Below are 22,713 nucleotides of genomic sequence, written 5' to 3' on the forward strand. Positions count from 1 at the left end.
GGCAACCAATCATCACCACCACCTTGTTTGAGAAAGTAATGACCTATATTGGTTGTTATGGACATCTTCGTTGCTAAGGCGCTGTTGCTATGGACATATTCGTTACTAAGGCGCTGTTTTCCTTTTCTTAGTAACCCCCCTCAGTGATACACACACTTCTGGTTCTTCGCCTCGCTTTCCTGGTAATGATATACGTGTAACTACTCCTCTGCCCTCATCAAATATGGCGGCTCCGGGCTGACAGTTGGTCGCTGGAGGCCTCCGTGCTGGCGCCGCGCATGCGCAGTGACCCCCGCATGGCACTTGTCAGCTTGTTTACATGGCGGGGTAGGCCGCAGCCCCGGGCTGTAGTTGCCGCTCCTCCCTAGAGTTGCTCCTCCTTCTCCGGGGAAGTTTGGCATGGGGAGAGGGTAGAGCATGTCCGCCATGTACTCTCCGCAGCGCCGGGACTTCATGTCCGTCACCCTCATCCACCCGGACGGCAGCGGCGGCTACAACAACAGCAAGAGCTGGAGGCGGAGGTCGTGCTGGCGGGTGAGGAGGGGGTTAATGACACCTGTTACTGGGGGAGGGGGTTACTGAGCCCACACCCACCCGTGACATTATCAGGGGATTGTGGCCCCATCTGCTCTGTGGAGTCCTGTGACCTGCACTGTGTGCAGAGGATGGAGGGAGACAAGAGACCCACCATACTGCGACCCCCAGAGATCCTCACCCTGAGGACTGGGACCCCCAGAGACCCTCACCCTGAGGACTGGGACCCCCAGAGACCCTCACCCTGAGGACTGGGACCCCCAGAGACCCTCGCTGTGAGCGCTGCGCCGACCCTCGCTGTGAGCGCTGCGCCGACCCTCGCTGTGAGCGCTGCGCCGACCCTCGCTGTGAGCGCTGCGCCGACCCTCGCTGTGAGCGCTGCGCCGACCCTCGCTGTGAGCGCTGCGCCGACCCTCGCTGTGAGCGCTGCGCCGACCCTCGCTGTGAGCGCTGCGCCGACCCTCGCTGTGAGCGCTGCGCCGACCCTCGCTGTGAGCGCTGCGCCGACCCCCGGAGACCCTCGCCGTGAGCGCTGCGGAGACCCTCGCCCCCGGAGACCCTCGCCGTGAGCGCTGCGCCCACCCCCGGAGACCCTCGCCGTGAGCGCTGCGCCCACCCCCGGAGACCCTCGCCGTGAGCGCTGCGCCCACCCCCGGAGACCCTCGCCGTGAGCGCTGCGCCCACCCCCGGAGACCCTCGCCGTGAGCGCTGCGCCCACCCCCGGAGACCCTCGCCGTGAGCGCTGCGCCCACCCCCGGAGACCCTCGCCGTGAGCGCTGCGCCCACCCCCGGAGACCCTCGCCGTGAGCGCTGCGCCCACCCCCGGAGACCCTCGCCGTGAGCGCTGCGCCCACCCCCGGAGACCCTCGCCGTGAGCGCTGCGCCCACCCCCGGAGACCCTCGCCGTGAGCGCTGCGCCCCCTCCGGAGACCCTCGCCGTGAGCGCTGCGCCCCCTCCAGAGACCCTCCGCAATACTTACACACTGGTCCCCATAGACCCTTAAACCGCCCTCAATATCCCCCAGTACAGCAGCAACAGTGGCCCCCCAATACTGTGATTCTGTAACTCTAACTAGACTTCCCCTCTCCACACCATCCCTACTGCAGCAGCCGGGGTCACCTATCTTACTCGGATGCCTCTGCGCTGTGCCAGTCATTGCACTGGCTGCCCATATATCACTGGATCCAATTCAAACTGCTTGTTCTCACCCACAAATCTCTCCATAGTGCGGCACCCCCCTACATCTCCACCCTCCTCTCTATCACCTACCCGTCCTCTCTACAGTGCTGCACCCCCTACATCTCCACACTCCTCTCTTTCTATCACCTACTCATCCTCTCTACAGTGCTGCACCCCCTACATCTCCACACTCCTCTCTTTCTATCACCTACTCATCCTCTCCACAGTGCTGCACCCCCCTACATCTCCTCATCTGTCTATCTCATACCCGTCCTCTCCACAGTGCTGCACCCCCCTACATCTCCTCCTCATCTGTCTATCACCTACCCGTCCTCTCCACAGTGCTGCACTCCCCTACATCACCTCCTCATCTGTCTATCCCCTACCCGTCCTCTCCACAGTTCTGCACCCCCTACATCTCCACCCTCATCTCTATCTATCACCTACTCGTCCTCTCAACAGTGCTGCACTCCCCTACATCACCTTCTCATCTGTCTATCACCTACCCGTCCTCTCCACAGTTCTGCACCCCCCTACATCTCCTCCTCATCTGTCTATCACATACCCGTCCTCTCCACAGTTCTGCACCCCCCTACATCTCCTCCTCCTCCTCTCTGTCTATCACCCCACCTGTTCTCTTCACTCTGCAAACAACTTTTGACTAACATCCACACTAATCCGAACCTCCCACTCCCGGATCCAAGATTTCTCCCGAGCTGCACCAATCCTCTGGAACGCTTTACCCCAAGAAGCTAGGCATAATCACAACTTACTCAGCTTCAGACACTCCCTAAAAACGCATCTTTTTAGGGTGGCCTATCCCACTCCCTAATCGTATTAAATTCACACAGTCCCTCTACAACTTCTCAGAACATAAATCTCCATCAAACTCCACCGCATCCAAAAGCATCTCAACGTTTTGGACTGGTCCAGGCATCCGTTATCTATCCCCCATTTCCTTGAGATGGCTGGATTGTCATTGTGAACATGCACTTGTACCTTGCCCCCCCCCCCCCCCTCATTGTAGATTGTAAGCTCTCACGAGCAGGGTTGTCTTTTTTGCTGTAATTATAGTATCTTATATACCGTAACTGTTAGTTGTATGTGTATGATCCTTCTGAATTGTAAGGCGCTGCGGAATGTGTTGGCGCTATAGAAATAAAGATTCATTATTAAGATTTATTACTGGACTCTAGAGACCCCTCAGTTCTGTGACACCCCAGCAACCCAGCCCCCCCCACCCCCACATACTGCGACGCTGTAACACTAGTCAGTCCTCGGCATCCTCCTCTTACTGTCGGGGTTCCTCAAGGTTCAGTCCTAGGCCCCCTCCTCTTACTGTCGGGGTTCCTCAAGGTTCAGTCCTAGGCCCCCCTCTTCTTTCTGTCAGAGGAATCAGGGCTCAGGAATCAGGGCTCAGTCCTATGCCCCCTCCTCCTACTGTCGGGGTTCCTCAGGGTTCAGTCCTAGGCACTCTCCTACTGTCGGGGTTCCTCAGGGCTCAGTCCTAGGCCCACTCCTCTTACTGTCGGGGTTCCTCAGGGCTCAGTCCTAGACCCACTCCTCTTACTGTCGGGGTTCCTCAGGGCTCAGTCCTAGACCCACTCCTCCTGCTGTCTGGGTTCCTCAGGGCTCAGTCCTAGGCCCACTCCTCTTACTGTTGGGGTTCCTCAGGGCTCAGTCCTAGGCACCCTCCTCTTACTGCCGAGGTTCCTCGGGACTCAGGCCCTCTCCTCCTACTGTCAGAGTTTCTCAGGGCTTAGTCCTAGGTCCTTTCCTTTTACTGTCTGGGTTCCTAAGGTTCAGTCCTAGCCCCCCTTTCTTACTGTTGGGGTTCCTCAGAGTGCAGTCCTAGGCCTCCTTCTCTTACTGTCAAGGTTCCTCAGGGGTCCTAGGGACCCTCCTCTTACTCTCGAGGTTCAGTCCTAGGGCCCCTCCTCCTGTCAGGTTTCCTTGGGGTTCAGTCCTAGGGCCCCTCCTTTTACTGTCGGGGTTCCTCAAGGTTCAGTCCTAGGACCCTTCCTCTTAGGCCTAAGCCACACGGCGAGAAAATCTGTGCGAGTGGAGTGCGATAAAACATCGCATTCCACGCGGACCAATTCTAGCCTGTGTGTCAGCGCACATGAGCGATTATTTTCTCAGCCCTAATCGGACCGAGAAAACAATCGCAGCATGCATTGTAATCCGAGACTCTTTCTCTCGCACCCATTCAAGTGAATGGGGCGAGAGAAAAATCGCACTGTACTCGCGGTACACCGGTGTACTGCCAGTGCAGTGCGAGAATGGCAATAGCCGGCTATGGAGGAGAGAGGGAGAGAAATCCCTCCCTCCCCTCCTGAGTGCCGGCCCGCCCCCCGCAGCTGAGGTCTGCTCGCACGAACGGACCTCAGTAGCAAGGACACACGCATGACACTCGGCTCTGCTGTACTGCCAGCACGAGCCGAGTGTCATGCAAGGGGATCGCAGTAGGTTCAGTCCTAGGACCCTTCCTCTTACTGTCAGGGTTCAGTCCTAGGACCCTTCCTCTTACTGTCAGGGTTCAGTCCTAGGACCCTTCCTCTTACTGTCAGGGTTCAGTCCTAGGACCCTTCCTCTTACTGTCAGGGTTCAGTCCTAGGACCCTTCCTCTTACTGTCAGGGTTCAGTCCTAGGACCCTTCCTCTTACTGTCAGGGTTCAGTCCTAGGACCCTTCCTCTTACTGTCAGGGTTCAGTCCTAGGACCCTTCCTCTTACTGTCAGGGTTCAGTCCTAGGACCCTTCCTCTTACTGTCAGGGTTCAGTCCTAGGACCCTTCCTCTTACTGTCAGGGTTCAGTCCTAGGACCCTTCCTCTTACTGTCAGGGTTCAGTCCTAGGACCCTTCCTCTTACTGTCAGGGTTCAGTCCTAGGACCCTTTCTCTTACTGTTGGGTTTCCTCAGGGCTCAGTCCTAGGCCCCCTCATCTTACTGTTGGGGTTCCTCAGGGGTCCTAGGGACCCTCCTCTTACTCTCGAGGTTCAGTCCTAGGCCCCTTCTCTTACTGTTAGGGTTCCTCAGGGTTCAGTCCTAAGCCTCCTCCTCTTACTGTTAGGGTTCCTCAGGGTTCAGTCCTAAGCCTCCTCCTCTTACTGTCGGAGATCCTCAGGGTTCAGTCCTAAGCCTCCTCCTCTTACTGTTGGGGTTCCTCAGGGTTCAGTCCTAGGCCCCCTTCTCTTACTGTTGGGGTTCCTCAGGGTTCAGTCCTAAGCCTCCTCGTCTTACTGTCGGAGTTCCTCAGGGTTCAGTCCTAGGCCCCCTTCTCTTACTGTCGGAGTTCCTCAGGGTTCAGTCCTAGGCCCCCTTCTCTTACTGTTGGGGTTCCTCAGGGTTCAGTCCTAAGCCTCCTCCTCTTACTGTCGGAGTTCCTCAGGGTTCAGTCCTAAGCCTCCTCCTCTTACTGTCGGAGTTCCTCAGGGTTCAGTCCTAGGCCCCCTTCTCTTACTGTCGGAGTTCCTCAGGGTTCAGTCCTAAGCCTCCTCCTCTTACTGTCGGAGTTCCTCAGGGTTCAGTCCTAGGCCCCCTTCTCTTACTGTCGGGATTTCTCACAGTTCAGTCTTGGGACCTTTCCTCTTACTGTTAGGGTTCCTCAGGGTTCAGTCCTAAGCCTCCTCCTCTTACTGTCGGAGTTCCTCAGGGTTCAGTCCTAGGCCCCCTTCTCTTACTGTCGGAGTTCCTCAGGGTTCAGTCCTAAGCCTCCTCCTCTTACTGTCGGAGTTCCTCAGGGTTCAGTCCTAGGCCCCCTTCTCTTACTGTCGGGATTTCTCACAGTTCAGTCTTGGGACCTTTCCTCTTACTGTTAGGGTTCCTCAGGGTTCAGTCCTAAGCCTCCTCCTCTTACTGTTGGGGTTCCTCAGGGTTCAGTCCTAAGCCTCCTCCTCTTACTGTTGAGGTTCCTCAATATAAACTTATCACGGTCACCCACAAAGCTTTCCACCACCCTCCGATATGCAACTGATCTAACAGTAACATCCTATATAATCTGTACCTTACACCTCTTTAGTGCTGCACCAGTGTTCTGGAATGCACTACCCCCCACATTAGTAAATATGATTTAAAAACACCGCTCTTTAAGACATACTTGACTTCACTTATGTAACGCTCACTTATCCGCCTCTAATCGTTTCTCAGTATCTGTTCCCTCCTATTCATCTGACCCTCACCCATCATGCACACAGCGGCACGTGGTAACAGCACATACCCTGCTGATGACGGATCCTACAGCATTATATGAAATACCCTATTTATTATAATGGTGCCGGACCGTACGTGGCAGCACGTTCTACCTATTGTGTCCCGCAGGAGCCTCACTCCTCCTGTAACTTGTGATCTGTTACTTTGTATTGTCTTTATTATCTGTATACTCTGCTCACTTGTACAGTGCTGCGGAATATGTTGGCGATATGGAAAGACAATAATTATCATGTTAGGGCTGGGGGAGGGGCGCGGCTGTACGGTGGTGATGGCTGCCGCTCCGCACCTCTCAGCCCATGTTTCCTGGCTTGTTTTGCAGAAATGGAAACAGCTGTCGAGATTGCAGCGCAGCATCATCCTCTTCCTCTGCACCTTACTGGCCGTCTGTGGCCTCGTGTCCTTCTCCAACCTGGGCGAGCACTGGAAGAGTAAGTGACATCCGCAGGAAATCCATACATCCCACATATATACTGTATATAACTGTAGCCTGGAGTCATCATGTGCATACGGTATATCCAGTATTATCCTCCAGAGCTGCACTCACTATTCTGCTGGTGCAGTCACTGTGCACAAACATTACATTACTAATCCTGAGTTACCTCCTGTATTATACTCCAGAGCTGCACTCACTATTCTGCTGGTGCAGTCCCTGTGCACATACATAACATTACTGATCCTGAGTTATATCTTGTATTCTACTCCAGAGCTGCACTCACTATTCTGCTGGTGGATTCACTGTGCACATACATTACATTATTGAACCTGAGTTACCTCCTGTATTATACTCCAGAGCTGCGCTCACTATTCTGCTGGTGCAGTCCCTGTGCACATACATAACATTACTGATCCTGAGTTATATCTTGTATTCTACTCCAGAGCTGCACTCACTATTCTGCTGGTGCAGTCACTGTGTACATACATTACTGATCCTGAGTTACCTCCTGTATTATACTCCAGAGCTGCACTCACTATTCTGCTGGTGCAGTCACTGAGTACATACATTACTGATCCTGAGTTACCTCCTGTATAATACTGCAGAGCTGCACTCACTATTCTGCTGGTGCAGTCACTGTGTACATACATTACTGATCCTGAGTTACCTCCTGTATTATACTCCAGAGCTGCACTCACTATTCTGCTGGTGCAGTCACTGTGTACATACATTACATTACTGATCCTGAGTTACCTCCTGTATAATACTGCAGAGCTGCACTCACTATTCTGCTGGTGCAGTCACTGTGTATATACATTACTGATCCCGGGTTACCTCTTGTATTATACTCTAGAGCTGGAAGAGTAAGTGACATCCGCAGGAAATCCATACATCCCACATATATACTGTATATAACTGTAGCCTGGAGTCATCATGTGCATACGGTATATCCAGTATTATCCTCCAGAGCTGCACTCACTATTCTGCTGGTGCAGTCACTGTGCACAAACATTACATTACTAATCCTGAGTTACCTCCTGTATTATACTCCAGAGCTGCACTCACTATTCTGCTGGTGCAGTCACTGTGTACATACATTACTTTACTGATCCTGAGTTACCTCCTGTATTATACTCCAGAGCTGCACTCACTATTCTGCTGGTGCAGTCACTGTGCACATACATTACATTATTGAACCTGAGTTACCTCCTGTATTATACTCCAGAGCTGCGCTCACTATTCTGCTGGTGCAGTCCCTGTGCACATACATAACATTACTGATCCTGAGTTATATCTTGTATTCTACTCCAGAGCTGCACTCACTATTCTGCTGGTGGATTCACTGTATACATGCCTTACTTATCTTGTACTATACTTCAGAACTGCACTCTGGACACAGTGCTTACACCAACAGAATAGGGAGTGCAGCTCTGGGGTATAATGCAGTATGTAACTCAGGATCAGTAATATATGTACACAGTGACTGCACTAGCAGAATAGTGAGTGCAGCTCTGGAGTATAATACAGGAGGTAACTCAGGATCAGTAATGTATGTACACAGTGACTGCACCAGCAGAATAGTGAGTGCAGCTCTGCAGTATTATACAGGAGGTAGCTCAGGATCAGTAATGTAATGTGTGTACACAGTGACTGCACCAGCAGAATAGTGAGTGCAGCTCTGCAGTATTATACAGGAGGTAACTCAGGATCCATAATGTAAGGTAGGTACAGAGTGACTGCACCAGCAGAATAGTGAGTGCAGCTCTGGAGTATAATACAGGAGATAACCCTGGATCAGTAATGTAATATATGTACAAAGTGATTCAACCAGCAGAATAGTGAGTCCAGCTCTAGAGTATAATACAAGAGGTAACCCGGGATCAGTAATGTATATACACAGTGACTGCACCAGCAGAATAGTGAGTGCAGCTCTGCAGTATTATACAGGAGGTAACTCAGGATCAGTAATGTAATGTATGTACACAGTGACTGCACCAGCAGAATAGTGAGTGCAGCTCTGGAGTATAATACAGGAGGTAACTCAGGATCAGTAATGTATGTACACAGTGACTGCACCAGCAGAATAGTGAGTGCAGCTCTGCAGTATTATACAGGAGGTAACTCAGGATCAGTAATGTATGTACTCAGTGACTGCACCAGCAGAATAGTGAGTGCAGCTCTGGAGTATAATACAGGAGGTAACTCAGGATCAGTAATGTATGTACACAGTGACTGCACCAGCAGAATAGTGAGTGCAGCTCTGCAGTATTATACAGGAGGTAACTCAGGATCAGTAATGTAATGTATGTACTCAGTGACTGCACCAGCAGAATAGTGAGTGCAGCTCTGGAGTATAATACAGGAGATAACCCTGGATCAGTAATGTAATATATGTACAAAGTGATTCAACCAGCAGAATGGTGAGTGCAGCTCTGGGGTAGATTCTATATGGGATCTGTACATGGCGTTGGTGCAGTGATGGGGCTGCGTACGTTCCGGCTGTCACAGATCTGGTGCTGCTGGGTGCAGTAGTCCAGCAGTTTTTGGAGGGGGCGGCTGCTTGTTTTCGGGGTGCTGTCCTGGTCGGCGCTTTCTCTGGCCGTGGCTGTGGGTGAGGGGAGATGCGTCGTCTGCGTTCTGTAATCACTGCTGTCTGTTCTTAGGTCTGACGAGCCAGATAGAAGGTGGCACTGAGGGTCGGGACGTCCCCGGCTTTAACCCCGCGCACCCAGCCGTGTTACCGGCCCCCAAACAAGCGGAAGACCCAGATGACACCATTCCTAAGCCTCCGTCACCGCCCCAGCTGCCGGTACAGGGGAGATCCTGGGGATGGGGGGGATTTGGGGGCACCGTGGGGGTCTCGCTATATATTTTTTGTTTTGTATTTTTTTTTTATTTTTATATAGAAGCCTCGGAGACCAAACAAGCGCGGACCACCAAACCTCCAGCCGCCCCCCAGCAAGAGCCAAAAGGTGGAAGATAATGAGCAGAGACCGGACGAGGCGGATAACCAGCAGCCGGTCATCAGGTAGCGGAAAAACCCGCAGAAGCGGGGCCGAGCCATAACTATGCTGCTGATATTAGGTAGTGTATGGCCCTTTAAGCGCTCCGCCATTGACCTGCTGCAGTTAGGATCTCTATTTGCTGTTGGTGAATGTAAACCCTTTCCTGCTCTCGCTGCAGTTTGTTACAGTGTATCGGTGTAGATAATCCACACTGGTGCTTAGTATCATGTCCGTCAGCTCAGGCGCAGGACGAGGGCGGGACATAGGCTCCAGTTATCATTTGACAGCAAGCAGGGGTCTTGAAAAATCGCAGAAATTTATTTATTTATTTATTTACCGGAATTCGGTTACCATTATTTTATGGGAACCAGAATCCGGGGATTAAAAATGTTGGTGGAAGGGATGGGGGGATAGGAGCGCAAGCTCCGTGTCATGGCGGGTCGCTGCTTCCAGGTCACACATTCACTTCCGGAGCTGCATGCGTCTAGATCATGCACTAAAAATGATGGTAGATGCTAGAATGTACGGGTTCCTTCCAGGTATGACGTAATTTTCATGTAATGGGGGTGTGTGTTCAAAATGCACCCCTGGTTTAGAATAAACATTCTTTTTAAAAGTCCACGTGGGCATGGAGTAATGGAAGCAGGAGTACGGGGCTAAGACACCTAGATGTGGGGGGAGGGGTGAGCATCCTCGGCTCATCCTGAGCCCTCCTGGTTCATGAAGCAGGAGGCTCAGGATTAGCTGCTCTCACGATATTTCCTCTGCTCATCCTGAGCCCTCCTGGTTCATGAAGCAGCAGGCTCAGTATGAGCTGCGCCCACGATGTTTCCTCCTCTGCTCATCCTGAGCCCTCCTAGTTCATGAATCATGATTCTGACCGCAGACAGCGCTTGTGATTGGTTGCAGGCAGACGCTGTCACACAGTCTGGGGGCGTGTCTGACTGCAACCAATCACAGAGGCCAGGCTGGCCGGTGGGCGGAGAAAGCAGTGCATAGGTATGAGCAATGATGAGCGGCCCAGGGAGGCTGTGGAAGCAGTTTGCAGCCGCACGGATCCTACTTTTACAGTCCGGGTCCACCCATCCCCAGTCTCCACATCTCCGCTTTCTTACACTCCTATTTTTTCAGTTGGAGAGGAGCGGTGATAGATCCCGTCCAGACGTCGGCCCCTTCACCACACAAAGCCCCGGAGCCCACGAAGCCCCCTCCACAGGAGGCCCCCGAGGAGAAGGAACCAGGTGGGAAACCATCTTATTTGGTGCATGACGATACAAGTCCTCCTCAGCACCTCTGCTTGCTGTCAGTGCACGGTGGTGTTAGTGTGTGACTCTCAGCTGCACACTGGATATAAGCTATGTGTCCCCATTCACTGACTGCAAGCAGTGACTCTGAAAATGGAGGGACTGACAAAGTATCCGAACGTTTTTGTTGCTTCATAACATGTTGCTGTATCCTCCCCAGTCCCCATCAGCGAGCGGCAGGAGGCAGTCATCGAGGCTTTCCGACACGCCTGGAAGGGCTACAAGGAGTTCGCCTGGGGCCACGACGAGCTCAAACCCATTTCCAAATCCTACAGCGAGTGGTTTGGGCTGGGACTCACCCTCATAGACGCCCTGGACACCATGTGGATCCTCGGCTTGAAAGAAGGTGAGACTGTAAAGACACACCCCCCACCCCGCTTCGCGTTTCTATTCACTGATTGCAAGATTTCTGCTTGTTCTCGTGTACATCCGATTGACCAGTCCTGTCCCGATACCTCTGACAGCTGAGGGTTTGTTGCATGTGACCCCGTAAGTGCACGGAATTGGCCCCCCACCTTTCCAATGTTATTTTTAAACTGTCGCTGTCCCTTTAAATATACATTTTTTTTTTTTCTCCTTGCATTCTAGAATTCCAGGAGGCCAGAGAGTGGGTGGCCACCAAGCTGACGTTTGATAAAAATGTGGACGTCAACCTGTTTGAGAGCACCATCCGGATCCTGGGGGGTCTCCTGAGCACCTACCACCTGAGCCAGGACCCCCTGTTCCTCGAGAAGGCGGTACGTCCCGCTCCGTTACATCTGGAGCAGCCCTTTCTATGTGCCGCTTCCCCGCCAGCCATTGTGCGCGAGCAGCGGAGCGTAAAATGTGCCATCACAAGGTGCCCAAACAGGACGAGATCTGCAGCTTTGGCAGAACCACAACTCCCAGCATGCCCTGAGTGCCAGAAGCCGAAGGGAATGCTGGGAGATGTAGTTTCACCACACCTGACGTGCATCGCTGCGGATTTCTGGTCCACAAGCATCAGAGGGGATCAGTACAATTGCTGTTGCTTGATTAGTGATTAGAATTAACCCCTTAAAGGGAAGGTCTCGCGTTTTTTTTTATTTTTGTGTTAGTAATAGTGATTATGAAATCAAGTATTTTTAATACAAAATTAAATTAATTGTTTTTTTTAATTTTTATTTAATTCTTGTGTTACTGAAGCACTGGGGGCGGCCATCTTGGATTTGGTGTGTGTAACAACAGTTACTCACCTCCTTTGTGGTAGCGCCCAGGACATAGAAGACCGCGGTCAGACTGCAACCCTATACTGTAACATAGAGAAGGCGTCTGCTGTGAAATGGACGCGCCCCCTGGGTTGTCCAGATCACAGCAGAGGATGGAGATCAGCGCCATCTTTGTGGAGCTCACAGCGTATGGTGTGTGCTACTCTTTCCCCGTCACCTGTTCGGGATGTGTGAGTGTCGGGCCACTGTCGCTACCCTCCTGCCGCCGCTGCTGCTACCCTATGTCCCCCCCCAGCTGCTGCCTCTCTGCTACCAGTCTCCCCACCGCTACCCTCCGCTTCCCTGCCGCTCCCCCCGCAATTGTGTGCTCACCTCGGGCCTCCTCTCCTCAGCTCAGCAGAGCGCGGTATACTGAGAAGCAGTGTACATGGGCATGCGTGAGGCAGAGCATTGGGGGGTGTGCATGAGGCAGAGCATTTGGGGGGCATGCGTGCGGCAGAGCATTTGGGGGGCGTGCATGAGGCAGAGCATTTGGGGGGCATGCGTGCGGCAGAGCATTGCTGGTGGGCAGGCGTGCGTGCGGCAGAGCATTGCTGGGGGACGGGCGTGCATGCAGCAGAGTATTGGGGGCGTGCATGAGGCAGAGCATTGGGGGGGCATGCGTGCGGCAGAGCATTGCTGGGGGGCGGTTGTGCGTGCGGCAGAGCATTGCTGGGGCGGGTGTGCGTGCGACAGCATTGCTGGGGGACGGGAGTGCGTGCGACAGAGCATTGCTGGGGGACGGGAGTGCGTGCGGCAGAGCATTGCTGGGGAGAGTGCGTGCGGCAGAGCATTGCGGGGGGGCGTGCATGAGGTAGAGCATTTGGGGGATGGGCGTGTGTGCAGCAGAGCATTAGGGGGGGCGTGCGTGCGGCAGAGCAATGCTGGGGGCGGGCGTGCATCCGGCAGAGCATTGCTGGGGGGGCAGGCGGGCGTGCGGTAGAGCATTGCTGGGGGGGCAGGCGGGCGTGCGGCAGAACGTTGCTGGGGGGCAGGCGGGCGTGCGGCAGAGCATTGCTGAGGGGCGGGCGTGCGTGTGGCAGAGCATTGCTGGGGGGCGGGCGTGCGTGCGGCAGAGCATTGCTGGGGGGGCGAGCATGCGTGCGGTAGAGCATTGCTGGGGGGCAGGCAGGCATGCGGCAGAGCATTGCTGGGGGGCGGGCGTGCGTGCGTGCAGCAGAGCATTGCTGGTACGGGGCGTGCAGAGCGCTATGTGGGGAGCACTTTGCAGCTGTCCTTGGTGACACTTTAAACATTAGGATCACTTTGTGGTCACCATCAAAATAGCTCCGCATTGTGACCCTAAACCTCATCTTCCCTTATCCTTTTGGAAACACCCAGATTGGGAGGGGGAGGTGACATCACACACAGAAGAGCAGACTCCGCCCACTTTTACTGCAGCTGTAATCTGAGCTACTTCTACAGTAGGATTTCTGTAGGATTTCAGCAGCTGCTCCCCCTAGTGTTTAAGAGTGGAAAATATCAAACTTAATTTTTTTTTATATTTTGCTCAATTAAAAACAAATAATATTTAAACAAAACATTATTACTTTACATTTTTTAGTTATTGAAATGTTTTTTTTTTTTTTTCTCGACACCTTCCCTTTAACTACTGCTTACATGAATCTTACATCTAGTGGTGCACAACACGCCCTTCCCAATTTCCTACTGACCCGTCCTGATCGTGGGATGCTTGAAGCCATCATCTTCCATACTTGATCATGGTCCTAGGTCATACGGGGGAGGGGACATCGCTGTTTAACACTTTTGCAAAAAAATGAGAAAAACTTTTTAAAAATTTTTGCCGTCTCCTTTTGTGTCCCCAGAAAGACATTGGCACTCGCCTGCTCCCTGCCTTCAACACCCCGTCCAAAGTGCCTTTCTCCGACGTCAACATTGGCAGGGGCACCGCACACCCCCCACGCTGGACGTCCGACAGCACGGTGGCCGAAGTGACCAGCGTCCAGCTGGAGTTCAGAGAGTTGTCCAGACTGACGGGGGACGAGCAGTTTAAGGTATTCTGCGTGGCTCCAACTCGCCATCTTTTTTTCCTTTTCCTCATCTACTTCCAAGACCCCTAACTTCTGGTTTTTCTTCCCATAAACAGAGCTGTGCGGGGGCTTATTTTTTGCAGGATGAGCTGTGGTTTTGAATGAAACCATTCACGGGCTCCCTCTGAAGGTCCTCGGCTGCCACCATCTCAGAACAGTTGTGCCACGCAATCGCCACATTTACCGTATTTTTCGGTTTATAAGACGCACCCCAAATCTAGAGAAAAAAAAGTGCGTCTTACAATCCGGTGGTGTCTTGCCGTTGAGGATGGTGGTGGAGCCGGGGTCACAGGAGGCAGAGGCAGTAGTGGAGCGGGGCGATGGTGCGTGTGGAGGGCGTCCTAGATGCTGTGAAGTAGGCAACTTCCAGAAACTGTCAGCTGTGCGGGCTTCAAAGAAATGGCACCCAGAGATGGCGCATGCGCAGATTGCACTATTGGCTCAATGACAAGCCGAGAGCTCATCTGTGCACGTGGCACCTCCGGGCACTATTTTCCTTAAGTCCGTTGCTGGGAGATCAATAGGCCGGAGGAGGTGTGTGCGCAGATGACATCTTGATCCAAGAGCACAGGCCCCAGCACAGGCTGCCGCCGCCACACAGGCCCCAGCACAGGCCGCCGCCACACAGGCTTCAATACAGGCCGCCGCCGCCACCACCACACAGGCCCCTGCACAGGCCGCCACCACCACACAGGCCCCTGCACAGGCCGCCACCACCACACAGGCCCCTGCACAGGCCGCCGCCGCCACACAGGCCCCAGCACAGGCCGCCGCCACCACACAGGCCCCAGCACAGCTCGCCGCCGCCACACAGGCCCCAGCACAGCTCGCCGCCGCCACACAGGCCCCAGCACAGGCCGCCGCCCCCACACAGGCCCCAACACAGGCCGCCACACAGGCCCCAGCACAGGCCGCCGCCGCCACACAGGCCCCAGCACAGGCCGCCGCCGCCACACAGGCCCCAGCACAGGCCGCCGCCACACAGGCCCCAGCACAGGCCGCCGCCGCCACACAGGCCCCAGCACAGGCCGCCGCCGCCACACAGGCCCCAGCACAGACCGCCGCCGCCACACAGGCCCCAGCACAGGCCGCCGACGTTGCCACAGTGGTCCCAGCGCAGGCCGCCGACGTTGCCACAGTGGTCCCAGCGCAGGCCGCCGACGTTGCCACAGTGGTCCCAGCGCAGGCCGCCGACGTTGCCACAGTGGTCCCAGGACAGGCCGCCGACGTTGCCACACAGGCCCCAGCACAGCTCCTTCCTCCTGCGACCCCTTTCCACCACCTTCCAGTTAGGTGCATTCAGATTTTAACACTCACCCCTCACGTGCGTCTTATAATCCGAAAAATACAGTAAATGGTTAAATAGCAATAATCTGAGCTGGCTCCCATCGCTGCCGTTAGAGGCTCGTGCCGGCTGTATCGCTCAGCTGGTACCTGCTCCTTGTGGCGCGGGCTCAGCTCCTGAGCTCGTTCCATGCACAGTTTATTGGAACGTCCCATGTTGGAAAGAAGTTAATGCCCCGCTTTTTGTGGATATATAATACATAAAATCATTTTCTTGCAGAAAGTGGTGGATCAGGTGACGCAGCACGTCCACACTCTGCCGGGGAAGCGCGACGGCCTGGTGCCCATGTTCATCAACACCAACAGCGGGCAGTTCAGCCATCTTGGCGTCTTCACCCTCGGCGCCAGAGCTGACAGCTACTACGAGTATTTGCTCAAGCAATGGATTCAGAGCGGCAAAAAAGAAGCCTCGTAAGTTCCTGCACATATTAGGGGGTCTCTCGCCTCCTTAATAGCCCCCCGGTAATGTTCCCGGCAGCGTCACTGCCCCCCCTCTGTGTCTCTCGCAGGTTCTTGGAGGATTACATTCAGGCCATGGAAGGCGTCAAGAAGAACTTGCTGCGTAAATCTGAGCCGAACAGACTGACGTTCATTGGGGAACTGTCTCACGGGCACTTCAGCCCCAAAATGGTGAGGACCCTTATTAACCCTTTGTGGAACTGATATGAGTTGTTGGGGACGGTGGTGCTGCACGGACGAGGACGGGCACAATGGCAGCGCTGACATAACCCCAGTCCAGACGTCAATGGCGTCTCCGCCGTTCTTGTCCGATCATATTAGGGTCATGAGCATCGATTTCCCAATAAAGCGGTGACATCGTGGCCGCATTCATGTGACCTACATAGACTGTGGTGCATTACTTCTGCTCCAGCGTCCGAGGAGAGCATCCGCCATGGAAAGGGGACTGCAAAGTATGGAAGAGCGCACTCCTCATCCTGCAAGTAGGAAACCCGCAGGCAGGGGAGCATCCTTCGCCCAAAAAGTAGGAAACCCGCAGGCAGGGGAGCATCCCTCGCCCAAAAAGTAGGAAACCGACAGGCAGGTTAGAATCTGTCGTCCTGCAAGTAGGAAACCCACAGGCAGGGAAGCATCCCTTACCCAGCAAGTAGGAGACCCACAGGCAAGGGAACATCCCTCACCCAGCAAGTAGGAAACCCCACAGGCAGGGGAGCATCCCTCGCCCAAAAAGTAGGAAACCTGCACGCAGGGGAGCTTCCCTCGCCCAGCAAGTAGGAAACCCGCAGGCAGGGAAGCATCCCTTACCCAGCAAGTAGGAAACCCGCAGGCAGGGGAGCATCCCTCGCCCAGCAAGTAGGAAACCCACAGGCAGGTTAGAATCTGTCGTCCTGCAAGTAGGAAACCCGCAGGCAGGGAAGCATCCCTTACCCAGCAAGTAGGAAACCCACAGGCAAGGGAACATCCCTCACCCAGCAAGTAGGAAACCCCACAGGCAAGGGAACATCCCTCACCCAGCAAGTAGGAAACCCCACAGGCAAGGGAACATCCCTCACCCAGCAAGTAGGAAACCCCACAGGCAGGGGAGCATCCCTCACCCAGCAAGTAGGAAACCCCACAGGCAGGGGAGCATCCCTCGCCCAAAAAGTAGGAAACCCACAGGCAGGGGAGCATCCCTCGCCCAGTAAGTAGGAAACCCACAGGCAAGGGAGCATCCCTTGCCCAGCAAGTAGGAAACCCACAGGCAAGGGAGCATCCCTCGCCCAGCAGGTAGGAAACCCGCAGGCAGGGGAGCATCCTTCGTCCAGCAAGTGGGAAATTTGCAGGCAGGTGAGAACCCCTTGCCCAGCAAGTAGTAAACCCACAGGCAAGGGAGCATCCCTTGCCCAGCAAGTAGGAAACCCACAGGCAGGGGAACATCCCTCGCCCAGCAAGTAGGAAACCCGTAGGAAACCCGCAGGAAGGGGAGCATCCCTCGCCCAGCAAGTGGGAAATTTTCAGGCAGGAGAGCATCCCTCGCCCAGCAAGTAGGAAACCCGCAGCCAGGGGAGCATCCTTCACGCAGCGACTAGGAACCCCGCAGGCAGGGGAGTGGGACGCTCCTGGAGATATAAGGCGAAGCCCCCTTAATGATCTCTTCCTCTCTACTGTAGGATCATCTGGTCTGCTTCCTCCCCGGGACATTGGCCTTGGGGGCCCATAATGGGATCACCGGTGACCACATGGAGATGGCCGGGGCCCTGATGGAGACCTGTTATCAGATGTACAAGCAGATGGAGACCGGTCTGAGCCCCGAGATCTCGCATTTCTCCCTGCACGCCGCAAAGGGGAGTAAGGACATTGATGTTAAGGTGCGTTCCTGCCCCTCCTCGTGATATCATCTCTGCTCCCCCACTATAGATGACCCCAGTATATGACCCCAAAAGACATTTATCACCAACCAACCAGATAGATGACAATGGGGGGCCGTCCGCTGATCCCGAGAGTAAGGGTCCCGTGTGGATGGAGCAGCAGTGAGCGTGTGCGACTACCACTTCTATACACAGTGGTCGCACATGCTCACTACCGCTCGTCATAAGGGAGATTGTAGACCCCATTCTTGGGACTGGTCCTGACAGCGATCATACATTTATCCCCCGTCCTGCGTATAGGACCTCCCCTTTAAGTGTTTTAACCCCTTCTGGTTCCTCTGCAGCCTGCGGACAGACACAACCTCCTGCGGCCGGAGACCGTGGAAAGCCTCTTCTACCTGTACCGCTTCACCGGGGACACAAAGTATCAGGATTGGGGCTGGGAGATTCTGCAGAGCTTCAATAAATACACACGGGTAACGTATAGACACTGCGCTGACACAATGTAACGAAAATACCAGAACCAGAGAGGTTAATACTGACTCTGATATGAGCACATCGTGATCCTCTGGGCGAAGATTAAAGAGGTCCAGGGATAGAAAAACATGGTTCCTTCCAAAAATGGCGCCATCCTTGCCATTTGGTTGTGTCTGGTATTGCATCAGTTGACATCAATGTAGCTGAGCTGCAGTACCGGGTATACCCTGTAGAAGGGGTGGCACTGTTGAGCTGCAGTATTAGGTATATCCTGTAGAAGGGGTGGCACTGTTGAGGTGCAGTACCGGGTATAACCTGTAGAAGGGGTGGCACTGTTGAGCTGCAGTACCGGGCATATCCTGTAGTAGGGGTGGCACTGTTGAGCTGCAGTACCGGGTATAACCTGTAGAAGGGGTGGCACTGTTGAGCTGCAGTACCGGGCATATCCTGTAGAAGGGGTGGCACTGTTGAGCTGCAGTACCGGGTATAACCTGTACAAGGAGTGGCACTGTTGAGCTGCAGTACCAGGTATAACCTGTAGAAGGGGTGGCACTGTTGAGCTGCAGTACCAGGTATAACCTGTAGAAGGGGTGGCACTGTTGAGCTGCAGTACCGGGCATAACCTGTAGAAGGGGTGGCACTGTTGAGCTGCAGTACCGGGCATAACCTGTAGAAGGGGTGGCACTGTTGAGCTGCAGTACCAGGTATAACCTGTAGAAGGGGTGGCACTGTTGAGCTGCAGTACCGGGCATTACCTGTAGAATGAGTGGCACTGTTGAGCTGCAGTACCGGGCATAACCTGTAGAAGGGGTGGCACTGTTGAGCTGCAGTACCGGGTATAACCTGTAGAAGGGGTGGCACTGTTGAGCTGCAGTACCAGGTATATCCTGTAGAAGGGGTGGCACTGTTGAGCTGAAGTACCAGGCATAACCTGTAGAAGGGGTGGCACTGTTGTTTAGAAGAAATCCAGAATTTGGGAAAAAAAATTTCTAATCCCTTTTAATATACTTTTTTTCAGGTTGAATCTGGCGGTTACTCGTCCATCAACAACGTCCAGAGCGCCACGAACCCCGAGCCACGGGACAAGATGGAGAGTTTCTTCCTGGGGGAGACCCTTAAATACATGTTCCTCCTTTTTTCCGATGACGTGGATATGCTGAATCTGGACAAGTTTGTCTTTAATACGGAGGCGCACCCCTTACCGGTCTGGTCCTCCTAGCACGGAGGGGAACACGGCGCGGAGGGGAACACGGCGCCGGTCTCGGCAAGACAGTCGTCCTCCTTGGCTGCTAATGAAGGTCTTCATCCACCATGCTGTACACAGCAGGCCTGCTCCGAGCAGTCTGACTGTTCGAGCGCTGTTTTTTTGGATTTTAAGGTCTGTAGGTTCTCGGTAACTGCCATCAGCGACATGTAAAGGGCGAGGATAGGAACTGCCAAAACCCACTCAGGACTGAGCCTGGACCTTCCACAGAGACAGCCGGGGAGCGTCGGGTGCAGAAGGCAATGTCTGACGTCCACTTGTGTTTTTTGTTTTTTCTTTCCCCTTTACCTATCGGTTGATGTTCCAAATGGGTCCAAATCTTTTTTTTTTTTTCTATTTTTTTTTCTATTTTTTTTTTTCTTTCCTAATCCCCTTTACACAGCTTTTGTAGAGGTAAAAAATAAAAAAAAAATATTTATAATGCAAGTATACAATGTTAAAAAAAATTGTTAAAAATGTACAGTTAAAAAAGATTAAAAAAAGATAAAATTTAAATAAAATTCTGTCTTCTTGCTGTCACCACTAGAGGGAGCTTGCTGTTATTGAGTTCAGTGGGAGATGTACAAAACTCATACAATGAGATCCCCCTAGTGGTGGCTGCAGACAGGATCTTATCATGTATCTCTGTATACAGGGAGCCCCCCCTAGTGGTGGCTGCAGACAGGATCTTATCATGTATTTCTGTATACAGGGAGCTCCCCCTAGTGGTGGCTGCAGACAGGATCTTATCATGTATCTCTGTATACAGGGAGCTCCCCCTAGTGGTGGCTGCAGGCAGGATCTTATCATGTATCTCTGTATACAGGGAGCTCCCCCTAGTGGTGGCTGCAGACAGAATCTTATCATGTATCTCTGTATACAGGGAGCTCCCCCTAGTAGTGACTGCAGACAGGATCTTATCATGTATCTCTGTATACAGGGAGCTCCCCCTAGTGGTGGCTGCAGACAGGATCTTATCATGTATCTCTGTATACAGGGAGCTCCCCCTAGTGGTGACTGCAGACAGGATCTTATCATGTATCTCTGTATACAGGGAGCTCCCTCTAGTGGTGGCTGCAGACAGGATCTTATCATGTATCTCTGTATACAGGGAGCTCCCCCTAGTGGTGGCTGCAGACAGGATCTTATCATGTATCTCTGTATACAGGGAGCTCCCCCTAGTGGTGGCTGCAGACAGGATCTTATCATGTATCTCTGTATACAGGGCGCTCCCCCTAGTGGTGGCTGCAGACAGGATCTTATCATGTATCTCTGTATACAGGGAGCTCCCCCTAGTGGTGGTATGTGTCTCTGTGGCTGTGTATAGGGGATTTAGAGCTCTGACCCCTATAAAATTGCCTTATAAATATTAGGGCTGAATTCTGGACCTTTTGTAACATCCACTGATCGGTAAAACTTTTTTTTTTTTTCTTTTTTTCATTTTATAACTCAGGAATGACGACATTTAAGAAATGAGCTTTTGGCAAACTCCCCCCCCCCCCCCCCCCCCAAGTTTGCGTATTTGTCAGGCCAGGAAGCCGTCCCGCTCGATTTCTGGGGAACACTGTGACTAAATCCCACTATAGCTGTGACGTGTAAATACGGGGGGCAAAAGATGGGGCGTCCAAACCCTTTTATGGATAGTACTGGACGGGGAATAGTCCACTGATTTAAAGGGACAGTAGCGCCCAAAATGTCATATGCGGGGAAGCTGGATACTTTAGACGCTTTTTTGGGGGACGTGGTAAATAAATGAGGACCCCATTTTGTAAGTTTGGGGATGATGTTACTTATGTACTGAGCCAAACCAATGTGAGACCCCCAATACTGACGCTATGGGAGGCAATGTGTACACAGTCCATTATGTATTGCAGCTGGGGGCTGCAGAGGATGGACTGGGGGGGTCCAATCAGGGTCTATCTGCCCCCAGATTACTCCTCATTAACCAAAGTGGCCATTACTGGTAAAGTGCAATTCAGGAGATAGTCACTGCGCCCCATAGAAGGATGACGGGGGTCCGGCTTTATCCGTTATGAGAGGGGTCTTCTAATATATTCACATTTATTATCTGTATATATAGAGAGAGATTGTTTATTTGGGTGAGGGGTGACGTATTTGGGTGATTTATTGTATATATGTGCATATGTATATATTAACTCCTCGTTTACAGGCTTCGCGCCTTCCTCTTGGGCCAATAAGGAATATATAAAAATAATACTTCTCCCCCTGTTGGTTAAACATGGAAGCGTCACACCTTGTGCTCACTAGTGACACCGGTGGTGGTGGTGGGTACTGCAGGCTGTCATTCCATAGGGTTAATAGGAGTGCAAAACACTGTACGGGTCATGACTGGGGACTTCCCTTATTTACAAAGGGAGGGATTTCCAAGGCTGCTGTGTTTGAGGGAGTTGCCTTTTATGCAGTTGTCTAATCCGTATCATTCCAAAATCCACTGCTGGCTCCATTCCCTGTGACCATTCATCATTTTTAGCAAAACTGTGAAATAATTGCCAATTATATATATATATATTTTTATTTTTGATTTTGCATATACCAGTACACATACAGTTCTCTTGAACCGCCTGTAAAAGTTTTCTCATTGGCTCCAGTAAAGATCACGTTGAGTTAATCTGTCCTGTGTTGATTTCTTGAATTATCCTTACGGACGTCGGCCTTCTGGTTTTTCCCTAATGCAGAGCTCTTAACCGTCAAAGGGTTAAACAATACAATTTTAGCTTCCGGCAGCCACCACTAGAGGGAGCTCACAGCACACAAAGTATTCATACAAATAAGTGGTGACAGTGAGCTCCCTCTAGTGGTGGCTAAGGGTATTTAGAATTGTATTGGTTTTATAGATAGCTCTGGCGACATTAACCCAGCAGAAGTGATTGGAGACGGCTCTGATCGCTGATTTTTAACCATTTAAAGTCACTGACGGCAGCATGAACTGTTTGGGCACCTTTTTAATCTCGTCCTTCATCTTATACTTGCTTTTTCTCATCTTTTATGGAATACTAGCTGTACTACTTGGCTTCGCCCGGGTTAATAACTGTTGTTAACAAAATAGAATGTATTAACATTCCCGGGATAGAATGTATAAATAGAATGTATTAACGCCCGGGATAGTAACTGTCTCTCTGTTTCCCTCCCATTCTCTGTCTGTCTCCCCCTCTGTACATATCTCTCTGTCTCTCTCTATCTCTTTCCCTGTCTCTGGCTATCTCTGTCTCTTTCCCTGTCTGTCTATCTATCTCTGTCACTTTCCCTGTCTGTCTCTTTCCCTCTCTTTCCCTGTGTGTCTCTTTCCCCCTCTTTCCCTCTGTCTCTTTCCCTGTGTCTGTCTCTTTCCCTCTTTCCCTCTGTCTCTTTCCCTGTGTCTGTCTCTTTCCCTGTGTCTGTA

The 22,713-nt window shown here is 52.7% G+C and overlaps 1 protein-coding gene across 1 annotated transcript; it reads left to right on the forward strand.

Moving 5' to 3' along the window:
- Window positions 1-292: 292 nt before the first annotated feature.
- MAN1B1 (mannosidase alpha class 1B member 1) lies at window positions 293-21,942 on the forward strand. The gene is made up of 13 exons (XM_075324430.1): window positions 293-534; window positions 6,244-6,352; window positions 9,021-9,166; window positions 9,264-9,385; window positions 10,494-10,603; window positions 10,827-11,012; window positions 11,255-11,403; window positions 13,719-13,907; window positions 15,508-15,698; window positions 15,797-15,917; window positions 17,396-17,593; window positions 17,938-18,069; window positions 19,089-21,942. The coding sequence occupies exons 1-13, from the start codon at window positions 418-420 to the stop codon at window positions 19,287-19,289; spliced, it is 1,971 nt and encodes a 656-aa protein (XP_075180545.1). The 5' UTR covers window positions 293-417; the 3' UTR covers window positions 19,290-21,942.
- Window positions 21,943-22,713: the final 771 nt, after the last annotated feature.

The sequence above is a fragment of the Anomaloglossus baeobatrachus genome, chromosome 9 (assembly GCF_048569485.1).
Source record: "Anomaloglossus baeobatrachus isolate aAnoBae1 chromosome 9, aAnoBae1.hap1, whole genome shotgun sequence".
Classification (NCBI taxonomy): domain Eukaryota; kingdom Metazoa; phylum Chordata; class Amphibia; order Anura; family Aromobatidae; genus Anomaloglossus; species Anomaloglossus baeobatrachus.

Excerpts from the sequence above, each read along its gene's own strand:
- MAN1B1 (XM_075324430.1), top strand. The coding sequence starts at position 418 with ATGTCCGCCATGTACTCTCCGCAGCGCCGGGACTTCATGTCCGTCACC. Across the intron at positions 9,386-10,493 it reads AACCAGCAGCCGGTCATCAG|TTGGAGAGGAGCGGTGATAG; the intron begins GTAGCGGAAAAA and ends CTATTTTTTCAG. Across the intron at positions 15,699-15,796 it reads AGCGGCAAAAAAGAAGCCTC|GTTCTTGGAGGATTACATTC; the intron begins GTAAGTTCCTGC and ends TGTCTCTCGCAG.